General features: G+C 40.9%; 1 protein-coding gene across 3 annotated transcripts in view; it reads right to left on the bottom strand.

The window, feature by feature from the left end:
• Cabcoco1 (ciliary associated calcium binding coiled-coil 1) overlaps positions 1 to 14,899 on the bottom strand; it is a 100,062-nt gene that overhangs the window by 44,485 nt on the left and 40,678 nt on the right. Inside the window, exon 6 of one of the 3 annotated variants that reach the window (XM_045137130.1) lies at positions 7,245 to 7,547. The exons of the other annotated variants lie outside the window; for them this stretch is intronic. Coding sequence (XP_044993065.1) covers positions 7,311 to 7,547 — 237 coding nt within the window. The 3' untranslated portion in view covers positions 7,245 to 7,310. Of the gene's footprint in view, positions 1 to 7,244; positions 7,548 to 14,899 lie in introns of those variants that run through there. 3 annotated transcript variants of the gene reach the window in all.

Here is a 14,899-nt window from a genome sequence, read left to right as displayed (position 1 = left end):
AATATTTTTAAATATTTTATTTTTTTTTACTACATCCATAATTATAGACAATAAACCATGGTAATCCCCTCCCATTTTCCCCTTTGAAATTCCACTATATCCCTTCCCCCTCTCAATCAGTCTCTCTTTTATTTTGACATCATTGACTTTTCCTCCTATTATGATGGTCTTGTTAACTTTATTTTTGTGGTCATTCTTTACCTCCTTTTAGAAAAGTTGCTCCTTTTCCCCATTAGATCTTCTCTTCTTTACATTTCTGAAATATTATTTCCCTTATATCTTTGGGTGACTTGTTAGAATTCCATTCATCCCTCTGTCTTCTTTGGAGACAGGAGACAGATGTCCGTTTGATGACCTCCACTGGTGACTGGTGTCTTCTGTCATCCCCAGTGATCCTCGTCTCTGATTTTCCCTTCATGATTCCTCTGTGGGTTTCTGAAGCTTGTTCTCCATTCCACAGGTTGGTTTATCTGCAGTGTTATTTTTATTCTTTACTATTTTAAATATTTAAAAATATTCAATGTAACAATTTCCCTCTCTCTTTATAAGATCAGTTCCCCTTTCATTGCATTCTCTTTTCACTTTTGTATGTCACAAATGTCCCCTTTAATTTCCTTTGGCATTCAAATTTATATGCTTTAAAGTTCTTCCTTCAGAGTCAAACTTCCTGTCTTAGTGCACATGTTATTCATTCTTCCTTTCTCATCCATCCTTTCTTCTTCCCTCCCCATCTCCTTCCTCTCTGCTTTCCTCACTGCATTCCTTCCCTTTCTTTGCTCTTTCTACTCTCCCTTTCTCCTTTCTTTGCTTAAATATTGCTCCCTTTTTTCGCCAGCTTCTTCTCATTCTATCTTTACTTCTTTCTTACTTTGATTTTCCTAGTACATCCTGTTTAAAAAAAAACTGCCTACTTATTTTCAACTTTCAAAACTTTAGCTTACAATATAGCAAGTCCTTTCCGTCATTTTCATGCACATACTGATTTGGTTACTTCTCTCCCCAAATCCCCATCTCCCTTTCCCTACTGTACCTGTTGGCCCAGAATATTTCACTCTCCACTTTAATATCTCATGTCTTCTCTTACGTTTTATTGTGATAACTTTTTCTGGAGCCCACTAACCCCCACTGAAATTCTATAAGAAGAAATTAAATACACCTGCTACAAAACAGGAAGAACTTTAGACTAAGAAACAGCCTATAATTTTGTGGCTTACATTTTGTATTTTTCATAGTTATATTTATTTATTTATTACAATGGGGGAGGAATGGAGGGAGGGAGAGAGAGAAAATAGGTTCACCAAGACCTCTAGCCACTGCAAACAAACTCCAGATACATGTGCCACCTTCTACAACTTAGCGTTACATGGGTGCTGGGGACTCGAACTCAGGTCCTTAATACTTTGCAGGCAAGCACCTTAACCACTGAGCAATCTCTCCAGCCTAACTTTTTCACTTCCAAAAGATCTTGAGAAAAATGCAAAGGTTAATGTCTTCCCTAAGGTGGCAACCTCCTCAACTGAAGGGACTCGTCAGAAACAGCAGGAGCAGTGTCCAGAAAAGCACCATGTGGATGGGCACATACCATGACGAGGATTTTCTGGCTCTTTCAAAATTAACCTGATGCAGGAGGGGCAGTCCTGAACGTTCCCCGGTGTGTCATGTGTGACTCAGGATTGTATTCATAACCCAGAGAGTCTACGCTCAGCAATCAGGACCTGCCCTCAATATTGCCTAAACAGGATTGTATGTAATAGCTCCTCTTTGAAATATCTTTGTGCACAAGTTTAACCTTCCTGAATTTAAGTTGGAAATTAAAAAAAAAATAGTTGCGTAAACATGCCCTTATGTCATTACCTTTCCAAGAAGGCTATTATAACTTTCATAATTCGTTTTTCCAAGACTTAGAAAAGCAATGATGAAACAGTGTTTGGTTTATGATACAGGAAGCTGGGGCCTTATTAATACTTCCTGAAACTCTGAGGCATTTAGAAATAAATTATATATCAGGATTATTTTTCTCCATTAGTATGTGTATCCCAAAGGTGATTTATTTAACCTAATGACTTTCTGTAAAATTGGCAAAGGATTCTTGAGGCATATTAATGAGATATAAAGTAATTCATGAGGTTTTTATTTGGCAGTTTTTCTGAACTTTTCATTATGAATTGGAAATCAATTTCAAGCCCCTAGAAGATATAGACATTAGAAATGAACATGTTTAGTGAGCAATATATCCCATCAGTTTAATCAAACTTATTTCTATGATAGAATGATAAGTTGTTAGCTCTCCTTAGAGAGACTGTCACTTTTCATAAGGAGATGGTAAATCTTTTATTTTAAACTGTTGTTTGAACTTTTCCAGTGACTTATGTACTCTGTGAACTGAATGACAATTTGATTAGTTGGTTTGACCCAGTGTGGTCCTAAGCTGTTTTCTGACCTAACTTAGGAAAGTAAAACAGGCAGATATGCTTAGACCCGCACACACATGTGTACACCAGGCTCTGACCTTTGCTTCTCCTTGAAAGAGTAATAATTGGTGGAAAAACATGCTGACTTTTATACTTATCTTCAAACAAGCTCTGTTTGCTTTTCACAATTCATTCATAACCACTTTAGTTTAAATGTAGTTGATCGAGCATTTTGAGTGAACTGACTTGAGCTCTGGACTGGTGGGCAGCTTTGCTGGTTGCCATAACACTGTGTGGTCCTAACCCGACTTGTGACCCTGACTCTGGAAATGTAGACACCTACACAAATCACAACCATGGACACAAACACACACCCAAACTCTAACCTTTGCCTTGCGTCAAAAATAATAATTTCTTTATGGAAAACTGAGTGCTTTTATGGCAAACAAGGAAGGTTTCATTCCAAATACACTTTGGGAAGAACTTTCCTGTGCAGTGGGTACTCAGTCAAGTTCCCGTTAGGACATCTGATATTCTCACAGTCCAGTAGGAAAATGGCTTCGCGCTGTTTATTGAACCAAGGCTGAATCATCCAGACTAGCCCTGGTCCTTAGCTTGGCCTTCCCTTCCTGCCTGAGGTGCCACTGGACTGGATTTTCCAGGAATGGCCAACATAGTCCTGCTCAGTCTCACCAGCCCCTCCCCTTTGCTGGGTTAAAACGTGTCACTCCTCTGGCCAACAAGTTCTTGCTTACCTGTCCCTCATTTCCACTCTGGAATACTCTTTGGCAACCGGTGTAAATTCTGCCTAGCTTTGAACTCTCAACTCTTCCAACAATATTTTTATTTTGTCATCTTTCACAGCTATTGATCCCTTTCTGGCCACCCTACCTTTGTTTTGTAAATTTAAGCTTGGCCGTTAATTCCCTAAATGTTTAATTTTATCTATTCAAATAGATCTCAGAGTTCTCTGACATCAGGCACCATGCTGCCTTCCTTTTCTCTTTTTCAACAGATGTAAAGCTCAGTGGTGTGGAACACACCATACGACATGTTGGTTGCTTAGTGAATCCTTCTGAAATTTGATTTAGTTCTCTAGTTCTAAGAGTATGCTAAATAAAACATATTAAAAAAGCAAGTTGCTTACTTTTCTTGTATGGGTGGTTAATTTAACATTTTATTAAAAACAAAAGTAATTTTTAAGCTCCAGAGTTCTGGCAGAAAGTTGATGTATTTTTTTCAAAAATAAGCATTTATGAATGTTACACTATTTATTTGTGTGTGTGTGTGTGAGAGAGAGAGAGAGAGAAAGAGAGAGAGAAAGAGAGAGAGAGAGAGATGGGGGAATAGGGCATGCCAGCACCTCTTGCCATTGCAAGCGACCTCCAGATAGATGGAACATTTTGTACATCTGCCTTGATGTGGGTGCTGGGAAACTAAACCTCAGCTGTCACGCTTGCAAGTAAGTGCCTTTAAGTGCTGAGCCATCTCTCCCGCCTTATTACTTGCTAGTTTCTTAAACTGAACATTGAGGCCATAGATTTAAGATTATTTGTTTAGTTGTATTTCCTAACATCTACTGACTTAGCTTTGATACTTTATTTTCAAAGTATCTTTTTCATTCCTTTTTTTTTCTTTTAGCCATAAATTGTTGGAAACTGTGTTGTTTTATTTTATGTATATTTGAAATTTTTTATTATGCCTTGAACTTAATTTTATCAGCAAATATTTTTGTGTGATTTTAATTGTGTGAAATTAATTCAGGACTGGTATTAAGGTCCAAAATGTGAATTCCCTTATAACTATCCTTGTGTGCTTTGAATGAGTGTGTTTTCCATAGCTGCTCCATAAATGTCAATTATGTAGAGTTCTTTGATAGTATTGGCTAAATTGTTTGCATCTTTGCTTATTTTATCTTCTTATAGTATTATTTACTGAGAGAAGATGATGATTTCTCCTGTTATGATTATGATATTGCAGTTCACTTGATAGTGGTTTCATGGATTTCGACTCTCTGCTATGAAGTACATACATATATAGGCCCTTAGGTATTCATTGAATTGACTCATCTGTCATTATGAAATGACCTTTCTTCCTAGCCACAGCTCTGATTATCAGCTGCATCTAGCTTTTATATAAATGCCACTGCTTCTTTTGGATGTTGTGAACTAGGCAGATGTTTTTCCATGTTTTCACTTTCACTAGTTGGTGATCTTGTGTTTAATGCCATGTGTGCCCTGTAAGCCTGGCAATCTTGTAGGCTTTGCCTGCTGTCTGGGTTGGTACATCTAACGGGATCACTATTTCTGCTGGACTTGGGTTTCCATTGACATGATAATTGTTAAAGTTGGGCTTAAAGCTACCACGTTACTATTGCATGTTTGTAGGTGTACTTTGTTTTTGGTGTGTACTTTGTCTATTTGTGTGTGTACTTTTTGTGGGTGTGTGCTTTGTCTACTGTGGGTACACTTTGTTTAGGAGCATGTACTTTTGTCTCTTTTTCAGCATCCTCTTGGTTGACTATATTTATGTTTTATTTCCCTTTCCTGTTTGCTCACTAGCTGCATGCTTTTAGTGATTATTTTTTGACATGATGCTAGATACTTCTAACTTAAATACAGTCTGCTTCATGCACATAAACATAGTTTATTTCTTTTTTAATCTCCCCTCTTGGTCTTTATACTGCCATTGTCTTACATCTTAGCTTCTATATTTAGTATAAATCCAGTCTGCATTGCTTTTATTTTGCACTATACATACTCTTAGGAAACTGTGCCATCCATTCTACTAGCTTCTCCACTACATTGGGACAGCCCTCTCTGCCTGTGCCTCTACCTCCTGCCTCATGCATCGTGAAACCCCAAAAGTGCCACAGGTGGAAAGCACGACCTAACCAGAGGCTCAATCAAACCCCAGGCTTCACCGTGACACTGGGCCTCTTACATCCCGACACTATTGGAAGATCCTCAAAGCCTTCTGCTGTATTTATCTATGTTTTCATGATTACAGCAGGTCTGTCAAAAGATGAGCCATCAGAACTGGAAACAGGAGGGCCACAGTTATGGCTTTCTGAATCAGTACTTCTCACACTTAAAATATAGGGTTATGTGCAAGTTGTATGATTTATTGTTAACATATGTCTACTGTCTGGAAAAGTGAGAATATTTTTGCATTTACTATATATTCAAGAAACAATAAATAAATAAACAAAAATAGCATTACAACTGTTTTAAGATATAAACTGTGTTAAACAGAAAGGTGGAGTTTCTCCACTTAACTCCAGGAGCTCCTCAGAGTAACTACTATTGCAAAAATGTTATATTTTAGATCAATGTCTACATGGGAACAAAAACACACAGGCATACACAAACAGCTAAAGATATCCACCCCCCCACACACACTGGTATCTCAAGTCTTAAGTCACAATAAGTCACTATATTGTGTTGGATTAGGAACCTCTTACATGGAACAAAGTTTCCATTGATACTAGACACAGACAAAGCTCAATGAAAAAAATAGTAATTAGGCAAATGTCTCCTTGTTTTTAGCAAAATAAATGCATTGTGTTCTTAAATTGTGCTACCTTTTTATTGAGGTACAGGGATTTAAATGTAGAAAGCATGTAGAATGTTTATAAATTCACTTAAGGTTTAATTCATGCCTCTACCATCCTTAATTTATTTTATAATTTTTAAATGGCAAGTGAAGCTAAATTCCCACAAACATTTCCTTTCATCTAAAAAACATTTCCTTCTTTTCTTTTCTTTTTTTTGAAAAGCTTCTCAACACAAATCAGGCTATGAATAAAGCTGTCCCTTAAATCAGCTCAAAGTTGTTGCATTTTCCATAATGATAGAGTGCTGAGCCCTAGGAAAAATTGAGAAAAATGCATGAAGGAGATTGAATGTTGTTTAGATATATACAACTTTTTTTTTAACTAGAAGGGAAAAGGAGAAGTCAGGGTCATAGTGACTTTGATGTACTTTAAACTTCTTTCTATTTTTTTTTTTGTTGTTGTTGTTTGTTTTCAGTGACTCAGTGGTTACTGGAGTGCCTTGTAGTATGCAAAGTGAATTTCTTAGAAGGACTTGTGTAAAAGCACTGTGCATGTACTATGAAATTTTTACCGAGTTTTTATGGCTGGGGCATAAAGCTAAAAAACAATCCAAATATTGTAGCCATGATTTAATGAAAGGTGACTATCTTAAACGGACTTAATTTTGAATGTCTGGACCTATTTTAATTTAATGGCTCAGTGTCTAAGCAATAATCTAATTTTAAGCTTTTTGTTTATTCAAGGGAAAGTTAAACAACATGTACGTTTGTTCAGAATAATCTTTGGGTGACACTGGAGTTGATGTATCCCATTAGAAATGATGAGGTGAGCCTCTCCAGGGTAAGTGAACCAAGCTTTCTCTTATGATTTGTCGAAATACAGGGGATAAAGTGAACTGTATCTCTCGCCTATTCAAAATTTTAACTGTTGCATGTTGAATATTTTCCACATCTATTCATTTTGGATTTATTGCAATTACTTTCAGAAGTGGGATCGCTTCCAAATTTTTAGCACATTTTCACCATAAAAGGCATAAAAATATTTTGCAGTCCCATGGGCAGTAATCTGATATTTAAGAGTTTTATAAAAAGAATGAATTGAGTATGAACTTTCTAAATTAGAACTTCATGCGAGGTACATCACAAACAATGTTTATTTCAATGCCTATGAGATGTTTGCGTTTTGAAATATAAATGGAACAAGAAGAAGAGAAGTAAAATGTATAGAGACCTCCATATTTCTACATAGTTTTCTACGCAGTCTATTTCTTTCAGCACCACCACAAGGATAAGACACTGCTGTGGTCTTAATGTTTTCACTTCCCCCAGTCTGCACGGAACAGGCTAGTCTCCAGGATGTGGTGACAGGCTGAGACGTTTGGGTGGCGAGTAGGTAAGGAGGGCAGAGCTCCGCTGGATGAAGTTAGCATGTACAATTACCATGGAGGTTAGCCGGAGTGTTCCTCTTCCACTGAGTGAGAATACAGCGACAGAGAGAGGGGGAGAGAGAGTGGGAGGGAGAGGGAGCACGTGTGAGGCACTGACGCTGCTGCTGCCTCCAGAGCTTGGCTTCTTCTGTAACTGTAAAAAAATGGTTTTGGTGTTTCCTTTTTAAATTTTTATTTATTTATTTGCAAGGAGAGAGAGAGAGAGAGGGAGAAAGAGAGAGAGAGAGAATGGGCACACGGGGCCTCTAGCCACTGCAAATGAACTCCAGATGCATGTGCTGCTCTGTGCATCTGGCTTATATGGGTACTGGGGAATCAAACCCGGGCTGTTATGCTTTGCAGGCAAGCACCTTAAGCACTAAGCCATCCCTCCAACTCCGTGATTTTGCTGTTTCTAAGCCACCCAGCTGAAGACGTTCACAGCAGCCCTATGGGCAAATGAGAAAGCTGTTGTCTCAAAGAAGAGCCTATAGCTGAGAAAAGGTAAAGCACTGGTCCTTCATTATAAGGCAGATGAGGGGAGAGGAAACGGGAGGAAGATTAGTCATGAAGTGACCACTCTCGCTACACCCTCACAGTGACATACTCACTCTTTTTTATAATATTTTTATCTATTTGAGAGAGAGGCGGGGGGGGGGGGAGAGAGAGAGAGAGAGAGAGAGAGAGAGAGAGAGAGAGAGAGAGAGCGCATGCCAGGGCCTCCAGGAATTGCAAACCATCTCCAGACATGTGCCATTTTGTGCATCTGTCTTATGTGTGTGCTGTGGAATTGAACCTGGGTCCTTTGGCTTTGCAGGCAAGTGCCTTAACTGCTAAGCCATCTCTCCAGCCTGACACACTCACTCTTTTGTCTTTTTTTTGTCTACTGTGCACTAGTCCATGTCAGGCACCAGAGAGTAAATGAGATTAGCAGGCAGGAAGCCTGACCTTAAGGGTTGCAGAATCATCTGTAGTTCTAGGTTACAGGCTCTATGAGAGGGGATGTTCAGAGCCAGAAAAATTTGCTTGGTTAATGGACTCACTATCTCAAGCGTTCTGCTGTCCTGTCTGTCCTTGGGATGATCACAGACAGATATTATTCTTCTCATTTTGTAGATGAAGGAAGCTTCTAGAAGATTAGGAAAATTGCCAGTGATAATGGAATACCTAAGGTGAGGGGTGCTGACCCAGGTCATCTATCAGCTTGTGTTTGCTTTCTGCCTGACCTGAAGGAATACTTCTCACATTTTTGTATCAAACATACAGACTACATTAGTGAGTGCTATAGATTTTACTGGAAGTTTCTTTTTAAAAATATTCATTTGAGGGCTGGAGGGATGGCTTAGCAGTTGAGTTTGGCTGCAAAGCCAAAGGACCCAGGTTCAATTCCCCAGGACCCAGGTTAGCCAGATGCACAAGCAAGCACACGCATCTGGAGTTCATTTTCAGTGGCTGGAGGCCCTGGCACACCCATTCTCTCTCTCTCTGTCTCCCTCTCCCTCTCCTTCTATCTCTCTTCCTCTCCCTCTTTCTCTGTCAAATAAACAAATAAAAATAAATTTAAAATATTCAGTTGCAATATCTTTCACTCATTAGTTGTATTACAGCATAGTTGGAGATAAGGATGACACAATTGTCAGGAGAATGATGATGGCAGCAGTTGCCTTCACCATGGTCTACATCATAAGCCTGGCTCCATGCATCTCAACACTTTCTTAGAAATCTTCCATAGAGAACAATTGCTTTCAAGGTGACAGTGACGGTAGGGACCCTCTCTCCAAGAGATTCGTAATGTCTTGGATGGGGAAGTCCTAGCCGAGATGGTGAGTTACAGCAAAACCATTTATACATGATTGCATCGGGGCTGTTGGAGTCCTTCCTTGACGTCATTCCAGGCCGAGTGTGGCACCTCAGCCTAAGTGGCCTAGGGCAACATTGCATTCAGCCTTCAGCCCCCACTGACTACCCTCCCGGTGATGGAGCCATGCTAATCTCGGGTCCGAACTCCTGGGAGTGAAGGCGTACACCAGCATCCAGCTCGCCCTGTCTGCATCAGCCTCTCTTGTCAACGCGCTGTTCCGCCATTCTCATTTCCACTCTGCCTTCTTCTCCACAACATCTGCACGCTAAGTTATCTGCAGATCACATACATGTATTTACTACACAACTCAGGAGCCAGATTTGCTGGTCAGTTTTCTGAGACCACTCTTGGGATCAATGATTGTAGTCGAATTTTCATGGGACAACAGCATACTAAAACACAGGGGTCAGTAAAGGGTCCGTTTGCAGAAGTGTTGGCTGGTTTGGGGGAAGTGACATGGTATCTTGCCAACAAGATCAGGAATAGAGGTGGGTTCTATTATACAATGAAAGACCACATGGACAAGACGGTAACTCTTGCCTTCTGTAGAGGATCACCAAAAGATAGTGACCGAATGTGAAGGCAGCTGGTTGTAAAAACATTCTTGCCTCATATTCCCCATTCATGTCCCCAAGTCCCAACTATAAGCCAAAGGAAAAGAAGACTGCTCATTGATTGTTTCCATACAGCTGATCTCCTAGAGAACAAGGGAGGATAGAAAAGGGTAGAAATGAGTATGGAGAAGCAAATAGAAGACACCCAGGAAATAGGTCAAATAATCAATGCAGGATTAGTTATTCTTTTTGAAATACATCTGTGAAACAACTGTGTTCAGTGAGTTTTTTTTAAATTAAAATATATTATTTTTATCTATTTAAGGGGGGGAGACAGAGAGAATGGATACACCGGGGCCTCTTGCCTCTGCAAACAAACTCCAGACTCATATGCACCACCATGAGCATCTGGCTCACGTGGGTAGTGGAGAACTGACCCTGGGTCCTCAGGCTTTGCAAGCAAGTGCCTTAACAGCTAAGCCATTTATACAGCCCAAGTTTTTTTTTTTTTTTAAATCAGGATAGCTAGAGGCATTGAATAGAGGACTCCCTGTGTTTTGTGCAAATAGAACAATTAAATATTCAGAAATTAAGCCAAAGACTTTATCTTAGGAATGTTTCAAGTTTAAAAAGAACTTACATTTATAGCAGTTATGCTAATTTACATTTAATGATCACATTATTTCAAAAACATTTATTATTTAACAAGGAACAACAAATGACTCCACATCTCACTTCTCAACATTGGTTATAACATAATACATGTACAGGGTGTGTTTCCACATGCTGTACATAAACTGATATGCCCATAATAGGGCAGCAGTATTTATTGTATGAATGAGAACATCGTGGGGTTGTTGGGTAGAAAACATAAAGAAATTGAAAGGGCTGTAAAAGTGATGAATATTTAAAATGACTTTTTTGCATCATTATTTATGCCATACTTAACTTTTTTAAGAGTGTATGTTTGGAAGATAATAAAATTAAACTATGCCTTATTTTGTATTTTCTCTGCTGAAACTTCTGAGGGCAATCAGCAATGTTAGGAACTGCACAACACGAGAGGGTGTCTAAACAATCTTTCATCTAGACTCTTTGGCACCCACGGGGATTGTATGAAAGCCTCGGCAGGGGTGGAGACAGCAGTTAAGCAAGCAGAGGTCTCCTAAGGCTTCAGATCTTTGCTGCGGTGCCTGCTTCCTGGGGAGGTCCAGGACGCATGAACGGACATTTACATCCCGGGCCGGTAACCAGCAGGCAGCAGATGCTCATCTAGCTGAACTCGTTGCATTGTACTTTGGCCTAGTTACCATGTTACATCCCATGATTTCTACCCAAAAGACAACTGGCTCAGTGGAGTCTTCCTTGGGTATTGATCCCTGGACCAGAGAAACTCTCTGACATCCCTCTTCCATATTTTTCCTCTATAGTACTTGATTTGCCACTGTGTCCCTGGGCTTCACTGAAAGAACGTGAGGCCCACATGCTTGTGTGGTGAGCAGCGGTGGCCCTTTTCCAGTCAGTGTTGTAGGCCAGCAGCAAGCACAGCAGCCGTCCAGGATCTTCCTGACGGTCTATGCTGTGTCTTCAGAGTGCTGGAGGAACACTCATTGGCTCAGTTAAGGTCTTTGTGGCAGGCACAATGGACACTTGTGTCATTTGTGTGCAACAGCCAGACCTGGACACACATGCAGATGCATCTGGTCTTGAACCAGGTACTGTTGCAGAGGAAAAAGGACGTGCTGAACTTCTGTGGCACTGCAGCTTTGTACAAAAGGACGCTGAGCACGATACCCGCCAACCCAGAAGCCAAGGTGCACGTTCTAAGCACTAGCTACTGGCAGAGAGCCTTCTTATACAAGATGAGCCTCCGACACATCAGTGCTTCTCACTATAACCGCAGTATGAGTTGGTAGGAACGGGTTTTTCCTATGGGTGGTTTTTCTGCACTAATCAGAAGGAATTGTTGTTTTAACATTCTAGGAATGCATAAGACGAGATGTGTCCAGCGCTTTGCTATGAGCCACTTGCAATCAAGTCCAGCAGCTATTCTGAGTAGTATCCTGGCCACAGCAGTTGGGCAGGAGCAGCAAGAGAAGTAGAAAGTGTACATGTGTGAAGAAGGGGGCAACTGGTGTGTGTGCGTGTGTGCAAGAGATTTCACATGTTTCATGCAAAGGTGATGTGTGAATTACTATTGCTTGATAACAAATGACCCCAAACTCCCCAGACTCAGCCCAGGGACACTTCTATGCCCATACACACCACAGTGGCTGAGCCTCCAGCCCTCACCACCTTAAGTCTCTCTAGAATTTCCCAAGGGTCTCCATGGCATAGCAGTTGGTAATCCCCAGATCCAGTGAAAATTACAACATTAACAGAGCTGCCTTATACACAGAAAGGTACCACACAGCCACAAAGAAGAAGAAAATCATGGCATTTCCAAGAAAATGGGTGCATCAGGAGATCATCACTTCAAGAAAGAATAACGAAGAAGTTGGAAAGAGAAGTGCTGCATGTCTTCCCTTACATAAAAGTGGAAGGGGAGCTCTTTGGCAAAGAAAGGGGACAACAGGATTACCTGGCTCTGAATGAATATGATCAAAGCACACTATTCACGCATGTTAACTTGTCATAATGAAACCCATTCTTTTGTTCGATTAATACACACTAAAAAAAGTGGGAAAATAAATGAGAGGATTTGAGAGGACAGCCACAGTGTTTTATTGACTACCCTCAGAATAGTCACTCAGCCCTGTCCCAGTACATTTACTAGAAGACAGACGTGGAGTCCAGTGTGCTTTTGGGGGGAAGGACACTTGAGCTTCACATCCCCGAGGAAGAAGTGCCAAGGAATCAGTGAGTGTATGTTGCGCATGTGTGTGTACCTGCGTGAGTGTGTGTGTGTGTGTGTGTGTGTGTGTGTGTGTGTGTGAAGGCAAAGTGGCATGCCTTTTAAGGTGACCCTTCTCTGTTCAGATAAGCTGCAGTAAGATACAGCATGGTTTACAAGACTTTCTGGAGCCACAGGATTTGCTCTAGGCGGTAACTATTAATATACGAAACTTACTCAGGGTAGGTTGCTTTGAGGTAAAGACATTTAAGTCCGATTTTCTATCCTTAAATACCATCTAATTCTTTCAATTAGCATGCATTGAATAAGGGTGGAACAGTTTTCATGAGTAACAATAATAAATGGCTTACTGTTTGGGGAAGAAAGGAAGAGCGGATGGAAGGAAGGACAGAGAGAAAGCCCATTTCCAGAAGCACCACACATTTACGTGACACTGAGTATGGCAGGCTCACACATCTGTGGCAAGGTGTAAGTGAAGGCACCTCCCATCTGAATGGTTGCTATCCCAAAGCTGTGCTCTGGGACTATGAAAGTCCCATCCATCAGCTAATCCTGTGTTTCTGCTATGCTCACTGGCGCTTCTGGAACCTGAAAAAAGATGGAACTTCAAACTCCCAAACCCAAAGCCTGCAGATCTCATCTACCCTTACAGTGTCTCCCAGATGGAGCAGGAAGCTGTTTTGCTTGGGAGTGCTTGGACGTTTCCCCTCTTTGTGGTGCTCCTTGTGTGGATGGTGCTAATGCAGCTGCGTCATTTGCATGGAAAGGCGAATGTTCTGCAGTCAGCATGCCAATAAGGTGGGGCCTCCCTACATGGGATGGCATGCATGGCATTCTTGCTTATTCTCAGCCATCACTCGGCTGGGTGGGGGGGGGGTCTAAGTGATCAGATTTGACCACTATGTAAACATTGGTATGTGGCCCTGTCATACAGAACTGTGACAAGAATCTTTTAAAAGAAAGCAATCAATACCAGGATATTACCCCCTCCCCCGAGTCCTGGCTGAGTTGCATTTGATAACATTTATTCCTATGCATTCACCAAGATACAGCCAGTGATATGTTCATGGGAAATGACTTCCTTCCTATAAACTGTATTTTTCTATGCTTCCCAGTTCTAACAGCCCAGCAGGATTCTCAGCCTGCAACTGGGAACTCACTCCGACATTCGGTAAGTTATGCTACCCAGAGTAAAGATACCCTATCACAAATTTCAGTCCTGCTAATGCGAAGGTCACTCATGGGGAGAAGAGGGTGAAGCAGTTTGAACTGGAATTGTCTGGAAAATCCCACAAAACTGGGATGGATGCTCACATACTCACAGGTGGCTAGCTCAGTTTCTATCCAATGCTTTAAACAACTTTATAAAATCTTATTGAGCAAGGGTCACTGCTAACCTTCAAGTATCTTCCATGTAGGTATCACTTGTTACTCTCAATTCCACCTCTAGACACATTTGTGCTCTTCCTGAGAGTCGGGGCTGTGCTGAGGGCGGGGTGCGTGAGCCCTGCTCTTCCCCATTTGCCCCTCCACTTTTGGATAATTTGGTGACTAATAAATTGATTGCATTTATTCATACAGGATCCTCCCCTGACGATCCCCTGGTCTTTGGCCTGCCATCTGGAAGTTCTGCAGTGCAGACATATGTGTTTCTCTTGTGCGTCCAGTCCTTGAGATGTGAAGACAGTTATTGTATCCACTCTGAATATTTTCTTCTTCGGAGCCTTCTGGCTGTGGAAGAAAGAACCACGTTCCTTTCCTTTAAACATTTGGAAATGTTGCTTTAAAAATGTTAGTGGCTTAGCCAAACACAGCCTACCTGAGGCATGTCCAGACATCCCAGAAAAGACTGAAAAGATTGCTTTATCTTGAAGCTCAAAGCTGGAGTTATTAATGGCTTCGGTGGGTGCGTCATCACAGAACGGAGGCCTGTTGACTCTTAAATGCTACATCCGTCCCTCTGCACCTGCCATCTACTGGTCAGAGAGCATTTGAAAAGGAAGCTCCTGTGGCTGGAGTCCTCGTTTCTTAGTCTTATGTGATCACCAAGGACATGCTGTGTGTATAACTTATACCACTTATGAACAATAACACGCCCATCCTCGATGATGATTAAATTTTATTTGCAACAGGGCCTTTTTCTCTAGGGCAAAGTACACTGTCTCAGTGTACAGACATGAAATACAGATCTTCAAAATGAAGCTGACATTTTCATAATGTTTTCTAATTCTTTAAAG

This window comes from Jaculus jaculus, chromosome 18 (assembly GCF_020740685.1).
Source record: "Jaculus jaculus isolate mJacJac1 chromosome 18, mJacJac1.mat.Y.cur, whole genome shotgun sequence".
Lineage (NCBI taxonomy): Eukaryota > Metazoa > Chordata > Mammalia > Rodentia > Dipodidae > Jaculus > Jaculus jaculus.
Note: the sequence above shows the minus strand (reverse complement) of the source record. Positions and strands in the feature narration are given on the sequence as shown.